Genomic DNA, 22522 nt, shown 5'->3' on the forward strand with positions numbered 1-22522 from the left:
ATTTTCCTGGTATTGATCTTATTACTGAGATTAATGATCTGAGTACTTCTTGCACCTCTGATATCTGAAATGTTTGATTTATAAGAAACAAGTGGCATGATTAGTAGTAGGAATTTTATGTGGATATCATCAGCAGTATTGACAGTAAATTGATTGGCAACTATTTTCTATCAATTGATTACTGACTTATTTTTCAAGTAAAACACCAAACATTTGTTATTCTCAGCCTCTGGTGAAGATTTGAGGATTTTCGTGTCATAATACGTGATAGTAAACGGAATATCCTTTGGGGGCTTTTGGTTGAATAAAACAAGCAATTTGGACACATAATGGGCTGTGGTTGATTACAATGGACATTTGAGCTTTTCACATTGTATAGACAAACGTGATTCATCAGGTATTTGAGAAAATAAAAGACATCTGATGGATGATGAAAACAATCGTTAGCTGAGGCAGTAGTATCTGCATTAGTACAAGTAATTTAATACTGAATACACTTCTGCATTTGTAAAACGTCGTAGAGGTTAGGTTAGGTAAGAAACTGGGTCAAAAGTCATTTTACATACCCGAGAACTGACACGTGATCAAATCCTGCTGCTGTGATTGGCTGACACAACGCTCCTTTAGATGTAGGACAAAGGTAGTGGTCCAGTTTATACTGTCTACACGACGAGTCAAAACAATGCTGCTCAACAAGGTACGTTATCGTATATTAGCTTTAACCCAAAAGTGACTTTATGTGGATTTAGTAAATGGGAGATCGCTCGCCCGCTGCAGTTAGTTGTCATCCTGACCTACAGTTTCTCTTTTACAGTGAACAGTTTGATAGCTACGTCACAAGCTAACGGCAGCTAGCAAAAAGCCGCAGCGGTTAAAATGCTCTTAACACATTATGAGACGCTGTGTTATAACGTCTCCTATTTATATTACACAATAACATTCAGCTCAGAGTGTAGCTTCTCGCGTATTATCTAGTCTACATTTGTAAAGTCAAGGTGTAGTGGTTTTTAAATCTGGACCTGGTCGATTTTGGCCTGTTTTCACACATTGAATAATAGTGTTACAAATCTGAAACTGTTTCTTTTTCTCTGGATTAATTAAAGTATAGTCTTTTTTTAAATCTACAACTGGTCTCATTTTGTCTAAATGACTAAAAAGCAGTTACCTAGTTAAGTGGCCCCTTAGCGTTAGTCTTTGCTTAATTAACCAAACATAGAAAAGGGTATTTTTGTATTTGTCTATACAAATGTTACTTTAAATTATTTCTATATTTGCATACACAGTATTGCATTTATTTATTTTGTATGTGTGTTGTACAAAAAGAGCAAGGCCATAAATTATGTAATTTCCTTGATTGCTGTATAGGAAATAGTTGCAGCTTAAGAAACGCTTAAAAATCATTTTATTGTATAGCAGATAGTGTTTGGTGTCATGGTTTGAAGCCTTTGTTGGATCTAGAATTACCTTCACTTAAAAACTGCTGGTTTTTAAATGTCTTTTTTCAGACATCACAACATGTTTATTTCTCAGAAAAACAGATGCTTGGCTCTGTGACTCGATTAATTTAATGGTAATACATGGGAGGCAGATAATGTCTGCAACTGTACCAACTTGTTAGTTGAAACAGTACAAATTTTGGAGGTGACCTATTTAAGATTAACTAAATGATGTGTTGCTGATATCCCCTTCCATGCACTCAAACAGGTGATCAGAGCTAGTGTGCGGTCTGGGATCCGGCTGCAGAGCTCCACTGCTACTGCAGTCAACCATACGGCATCTTCCAGCGGCCACTCGTCATCCCTTGGCTTCTCGTTTGGTGAGTAGGAGGTTAAACTTTTACATAATTGTAATGGATATATTCACATTTTTATATTTGTCTAAAAAAGCAATACTTGCATGCTCTTATATTCAGAGTGTTAGAGGTCACTGTAACTGTTCCTCTTGTTCATACTTGCTGAGAAGAAACCCCTTCCTAAAGCAACTCCAATATAAGTGATGGAGATCAAAATGCACAGTACTCATTCTGGGGGAAAAAAAATTAAGTCGTCACTGGAGGAGGCACAACACCTGGAGGGAGAGAGAGCAGCAGTACCAGACAACTACGGGGGTCGTAGCAGAAGCTAATATGAGGCTTCAGGGGTCTGAGTTAGAAAATCAAGTATCTTCCAAAGTTACAGTCTTTGTAGAGTAAAACTCCCTCTGTTTTTCATTAACCCATAAATGCATACCTCAGTTATTTATCAACCCAGGACTACATTACAGCCTGTTTAATTCATTCATGTCATTTATTCAATCAACACTTAAATCCCTCCAATTCCTCAAACTATTTGTCTTTGGTTTTATTCTAACAGTCTATAGACACCTGAGGTTATGTAACACCGGTATGGTATGCAGGATACAAGTGTGTTTTCCTGCTTGACCTAATGATAAGGTTCAGTTTATGAGAAGTTACAGTAGGCTGTAGGTGACAAAAAGATGGTATAAACATGAAATATTACAGTCTACACTGAGAAATATAAATGACTGTGGAAAAAATCGGACATTTGTAAATGATCGTAAGAATGATCTTCTGCTTTGGCACACAGAGCTGACGGAACAGCAGAAGGAGTTCCAACAGCTGGCGAGGAGGTTTGCACGTGAAGAGATCATCCCTGCTGCACCCACTTATGACAGGAGTGGTGAAGTGAGTATAGCCTCGGGCTGCAGTGTGATATAGAGAATACTTACAATTTGTTTGTAAGATTTAATACAGTGACATGATAGTTTTGTCATGAAGGCTGCAAAATTTAAATGTCACACTATACCTTTTCCTTTCTGCACATGCCTGAACTTTTTCAGTGGCCTTATGATGGGATGTGCAATATTCTCTAGTTTCCGCCTCACAAATTAGATAATTTACTATTTTTCAGAGTAATAAAATGACACAGAATATAGAAGCAAGCAGAAGACATCACTTTGGTCTGAAGCATTTCTTCACTTTTTCTTCAAAATTTATGAACTAAATGATTAATCAAGGAAATAATATCCAGATTAACTGACAATGAAAATGATCCTTAGTTGCTGCCCTAGCACAAATATTTAAATAATTCACATAAATAGTGTAAGGTATTTTGGCTAAGGTATATCGCATATACCTTTTTAATGCTGGCACTTAAATTATTTTAATATTTATTAATTTCTTTGAAAAAATAATCTGTTTTTCTACACCTCAGCCTGCCTGCTGCATTATGTGAATTCCCCCTGGGATTAATGAAGTTATTCATCACATTTGACCTCAATTTTTTATTTTTTATTTAATAAGCATGACTATAACTCCTTAATGTTGTGTCATTTTACAGTATCCTTTCCCCATCATCAAAAAAGCATGGGAGCTTGGTCTGATGAACGGTCACATTCCACAGGAATACGGTATGTTACCTTTCTTGACTGGTTCAAAATTACCTGCCATATTTTGTACTGTTTTTGCTGGGTTCCCCCACTGCGGCAGGCCCCACACATTCTGACACATCTTCTCTCGTACCAGTTTACTTTGTAGAAGATGACCTAAACAATAGCCACACTTAGTAAATATGTATTGAATTGAATTTGAACAGACAAAGAACAAAATACTTCACACATATAGGATATCAGGTAACAAAAAAAGATAAATAAAAATAAATACATTTTTTATAGATAAATCAAAATAGAATAATAAAGAAGAATAAATAAAACAAACAAAAACAACAACAAATAAACAAAATAAAATAAGAGCATAACATGCACATTCTTCAGTGTATGATACAGACCTACATATTGAGCGTGTTCATTTTTTAATGAGATCAGCGGAAATGGTTTCTTCAGGCAAGTTTGTGGATTTCAATTTTAAAACGCTGCGAGTTTCCCTTTTATGTTCATCTCTTTTTGTATTCAGGTGGAATGGGCTTGTCCATCTTCGACAACTGCCTCATCACAGAAGAGTTGGCTTACGGCTGCACCGGAGTACAGACTGCTATAGAAGCTAATTCTCTGGGAGTAAGTTGTTGTTTATCAACTCCTCAAGTTTTTAAAGAGTTAGTTCATTCAAATCACAAAAAAAGTGTTTTTTAAGGAATTCACTGCAAGGGCAACAAGAGGGAAGATGACAGAGGACCTGATGAATGAGTGATAGAGACTGATTCTATATTCTTCTTGTTTTCCTTGTTGAGTTTAAATAGTGACTTTGGTGCTTTTACACACAAAAATATAAATAAGATATAATTGCTTTCTAAATGTACTCCCTTTTTATTACACAATAATAAAGAAGTACAGATGAGAGTATGTTATTACATCATATCCACCAGGACTACTGATAACAGTAGAAGTATTGATTTTAAACCTAGTGTTGGGAGGTAATTAAGGTACATCTGTTTCTCCCACACAGCAAATGCCTGTTATTTTGGCTGGCAATGATGCACAGAAGAAGAAATACCTGGGAAGGATGACTGAGGAGCCTCTTATGTGTGTAAGTATTTCATTTTAAGAAGATCATCATGTATTTTAAACAAGTACTCTCCTGTATCCAGTGATGTCACACGTTTGTAGTGTACAGTGATAAAACACACGGGTCTGTACTTAAGTACAATTTTCAGATATTTCTGCTTTACTATAGTAACAATCCTACTTAATATTATACTCTTCTACATTTATTTACCTGCTGCAGTTACTAGTTACTTTGACTTCATTTTTCATAGATTAAAGGCTCCACATAGCCACAGAAGTGTTTTCAGGCGTATGTCAGCCTGATTACACCTACTCATGTTGGGGTTTATGTCAGTTCATCCTCCCCTAATGAGAAATATGAAGTTGTAAATTGTCCCACAAAAAACCAAGAGCAAAGCCGCTGAAGTTCTCCCAAAAATATGATCTTGCTGCACTTGTGTGTACAAATGATCTCAAATTAAAAAAAAATCTTTAAGCATCTTGGAGGCTCCACTAAACGATTTGGATGTGCCCCAAGATTTAATGGGTTCTTTCCTGGCCCATACCCCACGCCTCCACCAAGCACTCTGTCTAGAATTAACTTTCTAGACTTAACAGCAACAAATGGCTTCTTTATATAGTACTGCTTTGCTAGTGTGTCCTGACTCCAGCAGAAAGGTACTGCGCTGTCTTCCGTCAGGTCAGACGGTGTTAACTCCTGTGTGGTTTGTTTTTCGGCAGGCGTACTGTGTCACGGAGCCGGGGGCGGGCTCTGACGTGGCCAGCATCAAGACCCGAGCTGAGAAAGTGGGTGATGAGTATGTTGTTAATGGGCAGAAGATGTGGATCACAAATGGTGGAAAAGCAAACTGGTATGTAATCCCTAATATGCCGTTGTTGTCCACGAAGAATATACACACTCAGCTAAAACTAATACTTTTGCACATCCCACAATTACAGATTGATTTTTTTTTTTTTGCATTTTTAAGTTGATGAAATAAAAAATAACAGAGCATTAATATTTAAAGAGAGGCTCGTTTTTTAATGTCTGTTTGCTGCAGGATTTGTATTAAATTCTTTTCATTTGTAAAGATCAGCAGAATATCTCATTTGTCCAAGGGTGTCCAAACATCTGCATGCACTTGTATATATTTATATCCTTGAATGTAGTTAATACAAAAAGGTGTCTGTTATTTGACTGTTTGTCTTTCATATTCCTAGGTACTTCCTCCTGGCTCGCACTAACGCAGACCCCAAATGTCCAACCAGCAAGGCTTTTACTGGCTTCGTTGTGGAGGCTGACAGTCCAGGAATTCAAATTGGAAGGAAGGTAAGATGAGGCTGTATATATACATTTTTTTCACTCTAACACATGGTCTGGTTTTGTATTAATATAGTTATTTTATTGGAGGTTTAAAACATTGTATCAAAGGGGAAATTTAGTTTTGTAAGAGAAATTACAATCCGAGAAGCCCGTGTCGACTATGACAGAAACTGTGGGTTTTCAACACTACTGCACATGAAAGGTAACAATTCAAAGGACGGTGACGTGCATGTAAATTAAATATCCCTGGGGCCTGTTCTATGAAGCAGGTTGATGATGTTTTCAGGTTACATTTGCTGACTAAAACCAGGAAAGGCTATCGGATATGTTTACAAGGACTGACGTAAAGAAAAACGGAAAAAAATAAATGTTCCGTGTTTATCTAGATAAACTTGATGAACCTGCTGGGAACAAACCCCCGGCTGTTCTGAAGTGGATCCATGATACATGATACATACATGTCTTGCAGTTTTTATACCCACATCAGTTTGAATAAAATGGTACTCTTTAGTATTGATTTGAATATGATGGGCTATTTTTGGCTATTTCTTTTTTGTAATCTTTGAGAGCTCTTAGTTACACAAAACTTGATTCAGGATTGGAAACATAAAAAAAAGAGACTACAAATCAAGGTTTATAAAATAATTTTTCTTGCAGAAGCCCAGATGCCACGACAGTATGGGCTATGTTTAGTTTTCTTGTTCTGAGGACTGACAGTAACTTGAGCATTGGCACAAAAGATTGACCCAAAGTCTACAAAAAGCTTCATATTTCACTGAGAGAAAGGGACAAGATAATGATGCAGACAAGCGGTTCACTGATAATGTGTCTTCCAACAGCCGTGATGGTTAAGATAAATGTAGGTAAAAATTTCACTGCTCTTTCACAATTACAACTTCAAAAACTTCCTACAAGATAAGCATCAGCTCTGCCTCCTGAACAAAACACTTCCCGGCTCTCTTTATGTTTATGTGTCTCAGTTATGCTGAAATTCACACTGCTCACACATATCCTTTTTTCTGTCTCTTGGGATAAGCTCTGGTGAAAACACCAAATGTACACGATTCAGCTCCACCTACATCAACACATTTTAAAGCTACAAATTTATGATTTGGGGGTTTCCTGTTTCTTTTTTTTAAACTTGCAGTGCAGCAGCCATATGATTTAGAGCTAGAAACCACCACACTGTCCCTGTAATCTGAGACTATTTGTCTCCCTGTGAACTGCATTATATACCTATAGATAAGTGCTGTATAAATGGTTATTATATAGATTTATAGGGAAACATGTTATCCAACCAGGATGATACAGTCCCATAATTTGTCATTGACTGTGACATGCACACCATGTGTTTGTTCTGTGCTCGTAGGAGCTGAACATGGGCCAGAGGTGCTCCGATACCAGAGGCATCACCTTTGAGGATGTGAGGATACCGAAAGAGAACGTCCTGATCGCAGAGGGAGCTGGCTTCAAAATTGCCATGGGTGCCTTTGACAACACAAGGCCACCGGTAAGTCTTTTAACTGTTACTGAATTGGACTGAACATCGGTCCAAACAGGAAATTGTTGGTGATTGATAGTTTTGTTCTGGCAATTCAAAAGGTTTGAAAAAGTGGGGGTTGTCTTATAATCGAGGACTATTATGAGTCTTATGAATGTTGTCAGGCAAGTGAGTGTTTTCAAGTCTGTTTATAGTGAGTCTCTGAAAGTCATTCCTCAAAGGGTTTCATTTGACCAGTTTAACCTGCAGGAGAGTCTGGAGACTGGTTTGATGTGTTTTGCTGCCAAAAAGGAAATAAATTGAAAACAACTGAAAACGAGTTTGGGGTGTCTCTGACGTCATTAAGAAGCAGAAAAAAATCTGTCAAACAGCTAAGAATTGCAGCTTCCACAGATCACAGCTCAAAGTATGAAACAAATTATCCACATACTAATAAAAAACTGTGTGTGGAAAAAACACAAAACTCATGTGTAATTCGATTTGTCACTGCTGATTTGTGTCTATCATGTTTACTAATGTAATTAATACATTTCAGGTGGCAGCAGGAGCAACAGGCCTGGCACAGAGAGCACTTGATGAAGCTACCAATTACGCACTGGAGAGGAAGACCTTCGGCAAAGTTATCGCTGAGGTTTGTTCTCACAGATCTTCATGTTCTTATGAGTCACCTGCAGAAAACCACATCACTGGCAGTCATAAGCTAACACATCCCATTTTGACTTACAGAATTTACTCTGAAATGCTACTGTATCTGTCATGACAACTGCACTTTTAACAGTGCACACCTGAGTTGTCAAAGATGAGTGCAGGATCAACAGGCCCCTCTGTCTCCTCCTCTTTCACAGCACCAGGCCGTCTCGTTCCTTCTGGCTGAGATGGCGATGAAGGTGGAGCTGGCCAGGATGGCGTACCAGCGGTCAGCCTGGGAAGTGGACCAGGGCCGCAGAAACACCTACTACGCATCCATCGCAAAGGCCTTCGCCGGAGACGTCGCCAATCAGGTGGCCACTGACGCTGTTCAGGTGTTTGGAGGCAACGGGTTCAACAGCGATTACCCAGTCGAGAAACTGATGAGAGACGCCAAGATCTACCAGGTGGGTGATGAAGTTGTGTACCTAATGACTGCTAGTGGAGGTGTTACATGGCAAAACCTAATTTTCTTAAATTTTTCTTTCCTTTTTCAGATCTACGAGGGAACGGCTCAAATCCAAAGACTCATTATTTCCCGAGAACATCTGGGAAGATACAAGAAATGAACTCCTGACTTGACCTCATTCAAATGCAGTTTGTTGTAACTTTTCTAAACATATATACGTGTTACTGGAAATAGATCTGGTTGCTTAAACTCAGGATATAGAGCAAAATGTTGTTTGCCTTAATGCCATTTCATCCTGCCTTGCTTCTTCAGACTGATCCAGGCCCTGAACCGACAGCAGTCTACACAGCCTTCTAAATAATGCCATAATTCATTCAGTTTACTGTTTAATGGAGCTATCAGGTGTCATTAAGTCACTAAATATCACATGACCATGTCCTGTTAACCTGGTATTTGCATTCAGGTGATTATCTCCCACTTGTAAATATATCACATGGAAATACAGTCCCCTACAGGTTGTTAACAATGGCAGCCAAACACAAACTCCACTGCGTTTGCTATCAGCCAGGGTATGTTGTTAATTCCAGGGCATTACAGTAAAATCCTGTATTTATTTAACATTCGCCTGGTACACTGTTTGCCAGCTGTCCATCATATGTTTAACTGTGAAGTTGTTTGTATCTGGTGGGGTGAGATGGGGAGGAGGAGCAGGTTCAGCCTGGCTTTCAGTGTTGCAACACTTGAATATAGTGTTGATTTTGTTCTTTTTCTCCATTCTGATTGACAGTAAAATCAAAGATAATAGCAAAGATGATGATGATGATGATGCTGATGTCCAGACATCCTGCCAGATAATGACATAGTTGTAGTGTTTGGCTGACTTTCTGCACTCATTCAAAATATTAAATCAACAAAATGATTCTTCAGACAATGGATGTAATGCTCTTTTCTCAAACAGTAAAAACAGTTTTATCTTGATCTGTAAAAGAATGTGTCAGACATAGGAATGTGCCTAATGATTTAACAACTGTAAAACTGCATGTTGTCAGAAAATGGTTATCTGCCTGATTTAGCAAGTAATCCTCAACTGTTGCAGTTCAATATAACAATAGCACCGATATGAAATATAGAGGCATCAGCTTTACACATAACCATGGAGAATCTCCACAAATGTAGAGAATGGATGTAATATGTAGGCTGTGGTTCAGGTGTCACTGTAGCATTACTGATTGACATCATTCATGACATAATGATAAATTCACCTGAAGCTTTTCAGTTTGTACATCATCCATTTATTAAATTATTCCTTTCAATCTAGAAGTGATCATGGTTTTTTTGTTCCTTTCTTTTTGTGGAAATTAATAGTGGAAATAAAAAATGTGTTCTCTGATTTCATTTTGAAGTTGGATGAACCAAGAAAACCATAACCAACTAGCAACCTTTGTAATTGTATGAAGAATGCATGGATAGAGAAGAAGAAATTGGTGAGATCAAATTTAAAAGTGACAGGATTCAGATAATTGTGAAAGCTGCAGAGCACCATTTGGACCATTGTGATGGGTTTAAGAAGTAAACCATGAACTCAGGATACAGTCAAGAGACAACATGTGTCGGTTGATAATACTAATAATTCAAATTCTCAGTGAAATGTGAGAAACCTGATTGCTAATAGCAAAATTTTATAGGAGAGAAAAAACACACACTCTTTCAAGTAAAGAAATGGTGATTTTGTTTTGTAAGGATGACTGGACTGGAGAGACAGATTTCAAATGATTGGACAGTGAGGGAGAATAAAACTGTAGGTGGCAGTAATGCAGCATCGTGATGCCAACTTCCATAAAACATCGAAGAAGAATTGATACTCTTGTCCACACACGAAGCAGAAGGTGGCGGTAATGCACCTCGTTCCAACCGCCATTTAAGAAGAAGAAGAAGAAGAAGAAGGAGGAGGAAGCGACGAAGAAACTATCATGCGACAATTTTCAGAATGGTAACCAGCATATTGTTGTAAATGTATTTGATAGTAAGTTTATTTTAAGATAAAATTATAGCGGAAGTGGGTTTGAAGGTTCGCTTGTCTCCACACTGTCCAAATTTAACCGCAAATGTGTGAAAGCTGCAAGTAAAATGGCTAAAATGTAACTAGCATCAGTGTTAGCATGTTGCTTGCCGATAGCACAGCCTGTCAACAACCAATATTCATTTCATTCAGTCAGTTAGACGCATAATATGAATTTATTCAGTGTCAGGTTTTCATAGTGAAAGGATGGGGTTATCAGTTTATCAAAGTGTAACTAGGTCAGTTTGAAATTGTGGTCTGTTTTCACTGTTTTGTGTATGTGTGTTTCATGTCAGGGTACCCAAGTGAAAGATGTCATCATTAAGCCTGACGCTCCCAGCTCACTGTTGTTGGACAAACATGCAGACTACATCGCTGCCTACGGCTCCAAAAAAGATGACTATGTGAGTGTTTTTTTATTTTTTATATTAATATCTACTCTGGACACTCTGACCACTTACATTTCATATATTTTCACACAAATAAGTCAACTAAAAACGAAGATCATAACAGTTATTAGATGTGCAAGATATGAATAAATACTCACAAGTAAGGCTGCAATGAACAATATTGTTTCTTTGTGTTTGTCTAGGAGTACACGCTGTCTGAGTACCTGAGGATGAGCGGTATCTACTGGGGGCTGACAGTGATGGACCTGATGAGCCAGCTGCCCCGCATGAACCGTGAGGAGATCATAGACTTCATCAAATCCTGTCAACATGAGTGTGGAGGTATCAGCGCCAGCATCGGACACGATCCCCACCTGCTCTACACCCTTAGCGCTGTCCAGGTGACTCCGCAACTGTCAACATTAACTTTGACAGATTACTATTTATTCTTGTTTTCTCAGCAACTTTCATACTGTGAGAGGTTGGAACTAGGGCTGCAACTAACAATTGTTTTCATCAATTCATCTGTGGCTTCTTCACTCATTAAGTTTAGTAGGTGCTAGTCTATAAAGTATATACAATGTCATAAAATTTATTGAGAAATCACATCACAGATTCCAAAAGCCTAATGTGACATCTAGTTTTCACAGTACAAAACTCAAAAATACTATCACAGAATACTGAGGAAAACAAAATATATACACATTGGAGAAGCTGGAATTCTGTGTTGAAATAACCATAAACAATTAATTGATCGTCAAAATAGTTGCTGATATATTTTCTGTCAATGGACTAATTGTGAAATCTCCGGATGGAATTGTTGCCAACGAAAAAGACAATACTTATCTGTGATTTGAATTTGATGAGATGTCATGTTCTTTACGATTAATCAAATAAGCAGAGCGGAGAAAGCAGAAATATAGTTTCATTGATTTTAATCCTGAATGACAGAACTTTAAAATCAGTGAGGTGCCATTAATTTTTATTTTCATTCCACCTGAACAGAGCTGCAATGATTAGTGCATTAATCAATTAGATAATTATCTGCTAGATGCAGCACAATGTTAGAATCTCCGCACTGACATTTTCTAGTAATTTCAGTGATTATACCATTTATGTCTCTCTCTTGAGCTGCCTCATTGTCTGTGGTTTTTAAAAGGATTTTTTTTTTCTCCTGAAGGATCTTTATGATTAAAGTGATGTTTTTATTTACCTCTTCTGTTAGTATCAGGTTTGTAAATTAACCGGATTGCTCTGTAAACCTTGTGTGTTTTCTTTACTGCTTTTTCACTTTTATTAATTACAGTATTTAAAAAAAAAAAAAAAAAACCCTCCCCAGATCTTGTGCTTATATGACAATGTAGACGCGATTGATGTGGACAAAGTGGTGGAATACGTCAAAGGGCTGCAGCAGGAAGACGGCTCATTTGCAGGAGACAAATGGGGTGAGGAGGGTTTATTCTGATTTATGTTTTCTCAAATAACATTTTCTCCTTAAATGGACAAAAAAGTAACAAGAATGTTAGTACAGTAGATGACATAATTGGCAGCGTCAGCGCACACTTTATATCCAAATTGAGAACGCGCATCTTTTCAAATATGTTTATTCAAATATATAACTAAGGACTTACAGCTGAAATCTCAGTAAAGAAAGTATAGGAGTTGTCCTTTATGTATATTATAGTTTGCTTTAAATATAATATAAAATACTACAATGTTTCATATAGTGACAGTTTTTTTGTCTCTGTCTTTGTCTACAGGAGAAATAGACACAAGGTTTTCCTTCTGTGCTGTTGCTACACTTGCATTACTGGTATGTGTACGACCTTTGCACAGGTTTTTATCATAAAGCACATCCACAACAGTAATATAAAGATGTCTCTTGCTCCTCTGTTCTTTCTAAGGGTAAGATGGACAAGATAAATGTTGACAAAGCTGTAGAGTTCGTCTTATCCTGTATGAACTTTGATGGAGGTTTTGGCTGCAGACCCGGTTCAGAGTCTCACGCTGGTCAGGTGAGTCCACTGCTGTACTCGTAGAGAGCGAGACAAATGTTGTGAGAGTTTTACTTTTGTTCAACCATTTTTAAACAGAGGCAACAAGTTAAAACTAGAAGTAAAATGTAATAAATCAGGTGTTAAGTTTCCACATAGCATCAGGCATTTAAGTCATTATTCACACATCACAAATGTGAGGCTGCAGGCAGGTCTCGTAGGAGGGAGGCTGACTCAGCTAAAAGGCTGTCAGTCCTTGATGGAAACGGGAGGAAATGTTCTGATTCTTGAAGGTGGCTGCTATTACATTTACACCCCCATGAGCGATGTCATGTATTAAAATCCTTCTCAAATAATAATGTTCTTTTCCCTTCGGCCTGTTAGATTTACTGCTGCACCGGTTTCTTGTCGCTCACCGGTCAGCTGCACCAGGTGAACGCCGACCTGCTGGGCTGGTGGCTCTGCGAGAGGCAGCTGCCGTCCGGGGGCCTGAATGGACGACCTGAGAAGGTTTGTGCTTGACGGATGTTCTGAGAAATCGGACGCCAGCTTGTCGGCGTATAATGTTTTAGTTCTGCTGCTTTGATGGTTCATAGTCTCCAGCGTTGGGAATAGATTTTTCTTCATGTTGGGAGAGTTTTAACATAAACGTGTGTAGTCTCAGGGGAAATTGAGTCTGTTCATTTCAATCAATCACAGTTGTAAATAAAATACATCTACCACTTTACATTATTTCACTGCTTCTGGCTCTAATGTTTTTTATTCCTCATACAGTATTGAACACATAACTGCATGTGAGATAAATAAAATGTATCAAGGAAACATAAACACACACCAGAGGAATCCTTACTACACATTTCACACCCTCCTGATCAATGCTGCAGAGTTTTATATTTTGTTTTCCTCTCTGTGCCTTAGCTGCATTAAAAAGACAATGCAGGCCACATATAGGTAATAATATCTGTAGATGATTTTGGTTTGAATTGTTACACCTAACTACTGCAAAATATATTGTAACTGCTACTTACGTTTTCTTTGCTCCACTCAGCTTCCAGATGTGTGCTACTCGTGGTGGGTGTTGGCGTCGCTGAAAATCATCAGCAGGATTCACTGGATCGACAAGTCCAAGCTGCGGACGTTTATCCTGGCCTGCCAGGACGAGGAGACGGGAGGTTTTGCTGATAGACCGGGAGACATGGTGAGCTGTCAAACACGACGCAACTAAAATCCGTGTGTTGCCATGGAAAGAAGAACCTGTCATTTCTGAAAATCACGGCTTTTGTTTTATCTGTAGTCATCTCTCTGTACCCTGAGCCTTTTTTACCCTCCCCTGCCCTCCTTAGTTTTCCTCAGCCGTACACACAGATCCTATCCTTTATCTCTCTGTCTCATACACTGAAGATAAAAGTTATCTTACAGTAGATACACAGGGAGCTGCCTCAGTACTGGAATGCCTGAAAGTGTTTAGATAAAAATTTTATAAGTTTTAAAAAGTCTGGAAGATACTGCGCTGATGCATTTGATAGGGCTCAGTATTTTTAGTTTTATACTGAATATGAAACTGAAACTTCATCAGCAGAAAACTGCAGAAAATAGAGCATCCTTATCTGTTTTTCCTAATTTACATAAACGGCGTCAGGGCAACAACTATTTATTTTCATCTCTGGTTAATCGGCACAATATTTCCCTATTAATCAATTAATAGTTTGGTCTAAAAATGCCAAAAAAATAATGAAAAGTCTGAATTTTCATTTTGTTTTGTCAGAGCAAGCATCCAGAACCGAAGGTTTTCAGTTTATTATGATAGAATACAAAGACAAAAGCTTACATTCACATTAGAGAATATGAAACCAGCCAGTTATCGGTACACCAGTTTTCCTAATTACATTTTTTTTTTTAAAAACAGGCTGCTGCTTCCATTCCACATTTCCCACCATTTAAGCCCATTAATAAGATGCAGATTGTGACATTTTACATCCTGAAAGCCTGTGCCACAATGTTTTCTCACAGCGTATCATAACAACGCAGTAGTGGTTGACAACATGCAACTCTGTTTTTTTTATTTATTTTTTTTATATATCTCTGGTTAACCGTCCCTCCTCTCTGCAGGTGGATCCTTTCCACACTCTGTTCGGAGTTGCAGGTCTCTCTCTCCTCGGAGATGAACAGATCAAGCCGGTGAATCCCGTACTGTGCATGCCGGAAGACGTCCTGCAGAGGATCGGACTGCAGCCGGACCTCCTCAGCTAGCCCCCCGACACCATCATCCCAACATCCCACATTCATACATACACACACTCAACTACCACCTCCGGATGTTGGGAGCAGAGAGAGGATTACCACACATCGTAGTGTTAGCTGAAGTCTACAGACACATTTTAGATGCAGGTGTCAGTCTCCGCTCACTAAGGACAAAAAGCGTAATGCAGTTGTGCAGCTCATTCCCTCTGAACCTTTCTGTCTTTAAACCCTCAACCACTCGTTATGTTATCAAGTTGGTTTTCTTGGATTCGATTGAGAGATGGTTTAGACAGTTTTTGAAGGAATGAGGAAAAGATGTTTTGAAGTGTAACTGTCGTTAAAACAGCACAGAAATCATGAAACTACATTCCTCTACTTTTGTTCACATACGTCAGTTTGAGGGAAAACGAAACTGTTAGCACAAGAAACAGTTTGGAAATGTCTCTCTCTGATCTTTTTCTTGCTCTCATCACCTTTTCAGCTTGTCAACTAGCCAAGGAAGTTATTATTCACTTTATTGTTATTTTTCTGGCCAGAGACAGGAAGAAGTGCTGATTTCTTCCTCCTTTTGTTCTACTATGCTTTATTATCATCTTTGGTACTTGAATAACAGGAATATTCAGTTTTACTTGACAGATTTGACCTTGAGAGCGTAGAAGGACTATGTGTGGGAGAAGATCAGCCAAATTCAGCTGAAAAGTGAAAGTTAGGTTTATCATTTCATAAGACACTTGACTGTTTGTTAGTGATTTGGTTTAAAGGCACCACTTCTCTTTTTTTTTTCATTTTTTGGAGCCTTTTCCTGCCTTTACCTGTTTCAAATAAAATAACTTCCATAGTTGAAAAGTGAGAGCATGACAAGGGCGAACTATCCTCATCCTGTTTACGCTAGAGCAGTCACACCAACACTACTAATAATACCTCTCACAACTGGAGATGCAACACGGGACGTTTTTGTTCATGTTACTGCATTAAAATAACCTCAATTTAACAATACAGAGACCATTATTTTGGCAAGCATTGGCGGAAGGAGACACCCAGAGCAAAAACACATGGCGTTGTCTCTTGCCAAGTATATTTAACATCTTATCCACAGTCTCAGCTGCGCTATTTATTTAAATCCTTGCTACTCAGTCCAGCATTGTAATGTAGCTGTGGGCAGAGGGTTAGGTTTGCCCTCACACTGTGTGAAGAAATGTTTCCAGTCGTATGTTCAGATGATTCTGAACAGAATCTGTGAAATGGCTTTTTGGAAAATGTAACTTTAAGGTTATTTTTCTTTCAGGAATACCTGATTTTCATTGTGCTGCACTCATGTTGTCTCACTGAATGCACATATTTTTCTGTTTTCTGTTCCAGCAGAGAGTAAATAAATCACACAGCTCAGTCAGTTCTCAGATTTTCCCCAATTTGAATGACTGGGCAACACTTTTATTTTGCATTTCTAAGTCATATATAAACATTTAATACATGGTATATAACACTGTAATGTAGTGGTGCGCAGATATGTGTTTCTTAATGAATTTGCACCTGTAAGTGGAGGCCCACAGGGTAATAAAGGACAGTAGTACAACACAGTTGTGAAAATATAAAATGTCTTCAGGGGGAAGTTATACTGTAATAAGCACTTACAGTGTCCTTAAAGCTGAGTAATACTACATTATAGTGTTATAAACCATTTATTAAATATTTGTGTACTACTTATAAATGTTGAGGGAAATGTTACCAATGATGGACAACTAAACAGAAATGTATTAGTTTATTTATGCAATATTACAGCAAAGACATTACCTAAACAAAAGCTTATATTGTGGTAATAGGATTTAAATTACAATTCTTAATGAATTGTTCTGCTTAAAGATTTCTTAAAATCTTAATAATAAATTAAAACCTTAACTGTGTCCTAAACCACGTGTTCAACTACCAGGTCTTATCTATGTGTTGTGGGGGCGGCGCTGATCCAAAAAGCTGCTGACTGATACACATCTAGATGTAAATTATTTGTTATCTCGGTTGGCAATAAATGTATGATTTCTCCTCAGCTGTGATTCTGTTCGTTTCTGCACTAAGAGACTCTGGAGTATTTAACAAGCACTGTGTGAATTAACTGTTATCAAGCAAAGAAAAATGGGGCTCTGTTTATCAGCAGCTCACTCCCACTGAGATCAGGGATCTAGTTTTTTTTTTTTTTCAAGAAGTAATCAAGGCAGCAGCCAGTTAGTCGATTAACATGGTGGATGTGATTGCTTTTTATCTGCATCTGCCTGCTTGTATATGTTGTTTTAATCTAATTAAATTGGCTTGTTAGCTTTCGTTTAATTGTGTACAGAAGTAAAATGCCAAGTTCAAGTGTGGCACGATTAGAGCCGAAACAATGGGTTGATTAATTGACAGAAAATTAATGCAACTATTTTGATAATGGATTTAATCATTGGAATCATTTATGAAGCTAATATACAAAAAAAGCTTGTTTCCCCTTCTCCAGTGTGAAGATCTTTTGTTTTATTTAATTGCAAACTTAATATTTTGGGCTTTTGGACAAAAAAGATATTTGAGGACATCAATAGTATAGATGCCCAATGGTGGACATTTATTGCAGTTTTATACACTAAACAACTTGATGATTAAACGTTCTGTAAATTAGATTTTAAACACTAATACAGCGGTAAACAACTATTTCTTATGTGAAGATATAGTGGAGTAATGGTGTCCTGTGCAGAGAACTGTCATTCCTCTGAAGGAAGTGTGTCTCTCTCTTCTTCGTTTTGGTATCCAGTGTGGCAGGGCTGGCATGTTAGTGCATGAGTCCCTTCTGTTAAACCATTGGCCCTCCCTACTTTTAAACACACAAAGGGGCCCCTTACACAGAGATGGGCAGTGCGGTCTGCAGTGTTGAGGTGAAAGCTACTTTCCAGAATTTCCTTCACTGAATAAACCAACAAAAGCCTCTGACAAAGAAAGATACAAGACTTGTAGCACAGGCAGACCGACCGTTGGATTCAGAGAACAAGTGAGAACCACTAGATGGCAGCCTTACCATTTAAAATCCATTGATCAGTCAAAAGCAAATATCCTTGTAAGAAACTGATCATACTAAAGCAAAAGATTTAATTATATATGTCATTTAAGTCACTGAAATATGTATAAATGTGGAACCACAATGAGATGGAAATGAAATTTAAAGCTCTTATTTTCATGAGTTGTTTTGGCTAATTATATATATTGAAGACCAAGAAAAACTTGATATGCAAATATTTACATTTCAGGAGCTGGAACAATTGAATTTTGGGCATATTTGCCTTTTAAAAAATTTCTTAAAACGAATTAATTGTTTCAGCTGAAATATTCTGACACACAAGCAATATATATTACTTTTTTTTAACCTTTTCTCATTTATTTTACATCCTACGTCACATCCACACTGATTCATGCTGTGGAGGCTGTAGTAATAATGCTTGCACTCCACGAAATGCCACGACTCTTACTGTGCTAGAAATTATGTTTCTAAGCAGTGGCAGATGGTAATAATGGAGCCACATAAAGATTGATGCTCTCCGCCTGAGTAATTAGAGCCAGGTAATTCTCTCCTACCTGTTTTCCTACACGTAATAAAGATAAGGACTTTCTCTGCATTGTACAGCCTGATAAGAAAATGACACTTTACCTGGAACAATGTCTAACAATTGCTTTCATAAAATGTCAGACTGATGATAAAGCGATAACAATAACTATGTGGAACATTATTATCTTCATGCACTAATTAATGCATCATGATAGTGGAAGACTCGGTACGTTTTATTGCTCTCATGCACTTCTGGATTCCTGCTCAGACGTGGGTTCAGAAACTTTTAGGAACTGAAGAAAATTTTAAACAAAGGGGGGCACGTGTGTAAAATGAGCACAGTGTGTTATGACTCATTTAAAGCCCTGGTTCTTAGTATTATTATTATTATTATTATTATTAATAATAATAATAATTATTATTATTATTTTTATTAATAATTATTATTATTAATAATAATAATAATAATAATAATAATAATAATAATAATAATAAAGTGCTCGTCATTAACAGCTATGTTATTTATTCATGGTAATAAATGAGTGACAAACAAGCAACTTGAAATGTACTAATATGAAATACAATCAATAAATAGCTGCTTTTTGTAACACAGACAGATTCCTGGACTCCTCCACAGGAGCAAGACACCCAGAGCCTGAAAGAGACACGAAACAACTACAAATGATGCAGGTCCCTTTTTTGATTGTTTTGCATTTCTCTGTCTTTTTGCATTATTTTGCGATCATTTGTATCTTTTTGGGGTCATTTGTGTATTTTTGTGTGTATTTTGTATCTTTTGGGGTTGTTTGGCTTCTCCCTGTGGTGGTTTTGAATCTCACTGTAGTCGTTTTGCATCTCTTTGTAGTTGTTTGCAGTCATTTTGCATCTCTTTGTAGTTGTTTTGCATCTCTTTGGTTTTTCTGTGTGTTTTTTGTGTAGCCAGTTTATGGCCACAAATATGGTCAGTTTGCTTCTCTTTGTGGCCTTTTTTTTAATATCTTTTTGTGATCATTTTGTGCCTCTTTGTTGTTTAATTGACTTCCCAACAAGAAATGTTGACTTCATACTGAGGTTCTGGTCCAGGGCTCCAGGTCCTGTACCTGGTAGACCTGTTCAGTAATCCATCCATGATACTAACTTGGCTGGGCGGGGGCCATGTCACCCCTGGCCACACCTCTGTTCCTGCTGTATGCATTTTTAATCATGTGAGATTCTCAGTGCAGCGTGGACCTGCTAGAAATATACTGGCAGCCCTGTGAGTTTTGTATTTATTTGTCTATTTATTTAGTCGATGGGGGAGCAGTAATCTGTGGGCCCCTGGTGTCTGGGCAGAGAAAAACATGCTGGTTGTTAGGCTACTGTGAAACCCCACCGGCTCTCATTAGTGAGGAAGAGAGAGATGAAGAGGGAGACGGAAGGGGGAAGAGAGGAAAGAGGAAAAATGTGAGTGAGAGATAAAGGCAGAGAGGGGGAAACCAGACAGAGAAGAAGAAGCAGAGAGACAGCTGGATAGATCGCAGCTTTCACCTCTCAGTCTTTTTGTTTGTTTGTAAGGAAAGCCACAACCCATTTTTCCTCCCTCTCCTCTTCTCACTTGCGTCACCCTCTTGTTATCTCTCAGCACAAAATACTGAGGATTAGTCCAGGCCACGGGGGCTGCAGCCAAATGCTGTTGAACCACAGGCAGAGCAGACAATCACTTAATAAATGTTTAATTAAAACCGCTGTTATATGTGAGAGTGGAGATGACTCATGAGTTTGGTGGAAAATGGAAAATACTTTTGAAAAGTAGACACAAGAGATTCCTATTGTACCTTTCACCCAGTTTGTGGTTATTATCAGGGACACAGCGTGACATGTTATTATTCACTCCCAACAGCTCCGGCAAGGTCTGATTTTACAGCACAACACTCTGGCTTGGACCGGAGGCTCTTGTTAGGAGAGAGTCTGTTTCCACTGAATTCATAATTTACTTCTTGTCACTGTGGAGATTTTTGGACCATCAAGTTACCACAGTTTCTGCTGACAGCAAAGTTGTTGCTTTGGTCAAACCTGTGGTGTCCCCTGACACACCTGTCACATAAAAATATAGATTTTCAGTGCTTTGGTTGAAGTGGAAGATCAGCTGGGGACCATGATCTCACAACCAACTCTATAAAACAAGAGTCCGTAGCTGAAGAAAAATAAAACTCCTACTACCTCAAAAAAACAAATTGATCACTGAGATCTGCTGAAGCCACACGAGTCTTCTTCTGTCTGTGAGAGAAAACACTCGCACACAGATCCGATCAAGTCAAGGGTGAAGATGATCTTACATCCTTTCTCAAGATATTTTACTTCAGGAAATATGCTTATTTACTTTGGCCCCACTTTGGCTGAGAAGAACAATACCACTCCCATGCCTATACAATAAATATGAAGCTAGGAGACGGTTAGCTTAGCTTAGCATAAAGACTGGAAACAGGGGGAAACAGCTAGCCTTGCGTTGTCCAAAGATTAAAAAGTCCAACCACCAACATCTCTAAAGCTCAATAAGTATTGTTGCAACCTCTGTTGCCCAACCTGGTCTCCTAGAAATTCTGTTTAAATACAACTGATTTGTAACAGGAAATACATGTTGAAGGAAACGTAATGCCGACTGATGCTGTGTCAAACACTCTCTCTCTGTCGGTATGTGTTCCCCTTCACCTCAATCTGAGCCAAACCTCACCCTTAACGCTAACCAGTCAGAAGTAGGACTCAATGCACCAATGAAAGAGCAGCAGTAAATGAGGAGAGCAAATGAGGCTCTGTGTGTCTTGTGTGTTTGTTCTGTCAACTCTTGGATTTATTTCATCATACATAGAGTCTTTATATTATTTCAAAGTAAAGGGTAAAAGTACAAATACCTTGAGATATTGTATTTTAAAACTTTAAGGTGAGTTTGCTATAACTCTGACAAAAGGGCAAGAAGCTGGTGTCAGGTATGTTGTCAGGAAGAGCACTGACTGACGTTTATTTTACCATTGTTTGCTTTAGTGTCATTTTAACATTATTAGTTGTGTTATTGTTTTTAGGATTTAGTTTAAGGTTGCTTTTAGATAAAGGTTAGCATCTCTGTTGCTCTTTGTTTCCAGTGCTGCGGCTTGTGGCGGCCTCCATCCATGGGTGTGGTCAGTATGCCGGGAGTTTAATCACCTTTAAAGTTATATGGTTTGTGGTGGTGCATTTTTGTGGTGTTTTTATTTGGCTTATTGGTTTTGGATTGTACCAGTGGGTGATTGGCTCCACGGTGCAGCTTGTCTGTCCTCCCCTCTTAATTTCTTGTGGAGCCTCTGTTTCCCCATCCACATCTAGTAGTTCTAACAACACTCACGAACTACTACACTAACCTCAGCTGTAACAGCAACCACGGAGGGAGGCGCTCTGGGAAACCCGGAGAAAATCATTTTAATGGGAGAGCAGCCTGCGGCACGAGACTGGATTATGTTTTCTATTAACAATATGAGGAAATGTTAATGTTAATTAACATTTGTGGCAAGATCGCCAACACATTTCCTTTGTCTGCCAGTATATGTGATCTTGTGGTAAAATATCCACGTGTTGTGACAACAGCATTATTTTACATCTCATTTATATGTTCAACTTTTTTCTTTTAACCCAATGAACACAATCCACCTGGTTAAGAAAACAACAACTTCAGACGTTTCTTGTGCTGCAGCTGGAAATGACCATGCATCGACAAAAAACTGTTGCAACGGGGGAAAAGAACCACCAGCCTGAATCAGAGGTTTTGTGTTTCGCAGAATATACAAGATCTATTTTTGATAGACACAGATTCATGTGAAATGTGAGACTAACAAAACAATCTCACCTCAAGGTCCATAGCTTTTCTTTTTCTTTTTTTTGAGCTTTTGGTCGTATCATGCAGGACTTATAC

The 22522-nt window shown here is 38.2% G+C and overlaps 2 protein-coding genes across 2 annotated transcripts; both read left to right on the forward strand.

Annotated features, from left to right (window-relative positions):
• The first annotated feature begins 560 nt into the window (after positions 1-560).
• Positions 561-9671, forward strand: acadm (acyl-CoA dehydrogenase medium chain). Its single transcript, XM_056390936.1, has 12 exons — positions 561-697; positions 1705-1816; positions 2586-2683; positions 3339-3408; positions 3911-4011; positions 4400-4480; positions 5179-5309; positions 5659-5767; positions 7131-7271; positions 7798-7893; positions 8108-8356; positions 8447-9671. Exons 1-12 carry the CDS (start codon positions 683-685, stop codon positions 8516-8518), a joined length of 1275 nt encoding a protein of 424 aa, XP_056246911.1. The 5' UTR covers positions 561-682; the 3' UTR covers positions 8519-9671.
• A 401-nt stretch (positions 9672-10072) lies between these two features.
• Positions 10073-17082, forward strand: rabggtb (Rab geranylgeranyltransferase subunit beta). Its single transcript, XM_056390938.1, has 9 exons — positions 10073-10348; positions 10714-10821; positions 11010-11207; positions 12146-12251; positions 12567-12619; positions 12711-12821; positions 13185-13310; positions 13849-13998; positions 14910-17082. The coding sequence occupies exons 1-9, from the start codon at positions 10346-10348 to the stop codon at positions 15048-15050; spliced, it is 996 nt and encodes a 331-aa protein (XP_056246913.1). The 5' UTR covers positions 10073-10345; the 3' UTR covers positions 15051-17082.
• Positions 17083-22522: the final 5440 nt, after the last annotated feature.

This window comes from Seriola aureovittata, chromosome 12 (assembly GCF_021018895.1).
Source record: "Seriola aureovittata isolate HTS-2021-v1 ecotype China chromosome 12, ASM2101889v1, whole genome shotgun sequence".
NCBI lineage: Eukaryota > Metazoa > Chordata > Actinopteri > Carangiformes > Carangidae > Seriola > Seriola aureovittata.

Bases quoted from the DNA above. Each gene is read 5' to 3' on its own strand.
- acadm (XM_056390936.1), top strand. The intron at 2,684-3,338 runs GTGAGTATAGCC...GTCATTTTACAG, and splicing joins CTTATGACAGGAGTGGTGAA to TATCCTTTCCCCATCATCAA. The intron at 4,012-4,399 runs GTAAGTTGTTGT...TCTCCCACACAG, and splicing joins TAGAAGCTAATTCTCTGGGA to CAAATGCCTGTTATTTTGGC.
- rabggtb (XM_056390938.1), top strand. The intron at 12,620-12,710 runs GTATGTGTACGA...GTTCTTTCTAAG, and splicing joins TTGCTACACTTGCATTACTG to GGTAAGATGGACAAGATAAA. The intron at 13,311-13,848 runs GTTTGTGCTTGA...TGCTCCACTCAG, and splicing joins TGAATGGACGACCTGAGAAG to CTTCCAGATGTGTGCTACTC.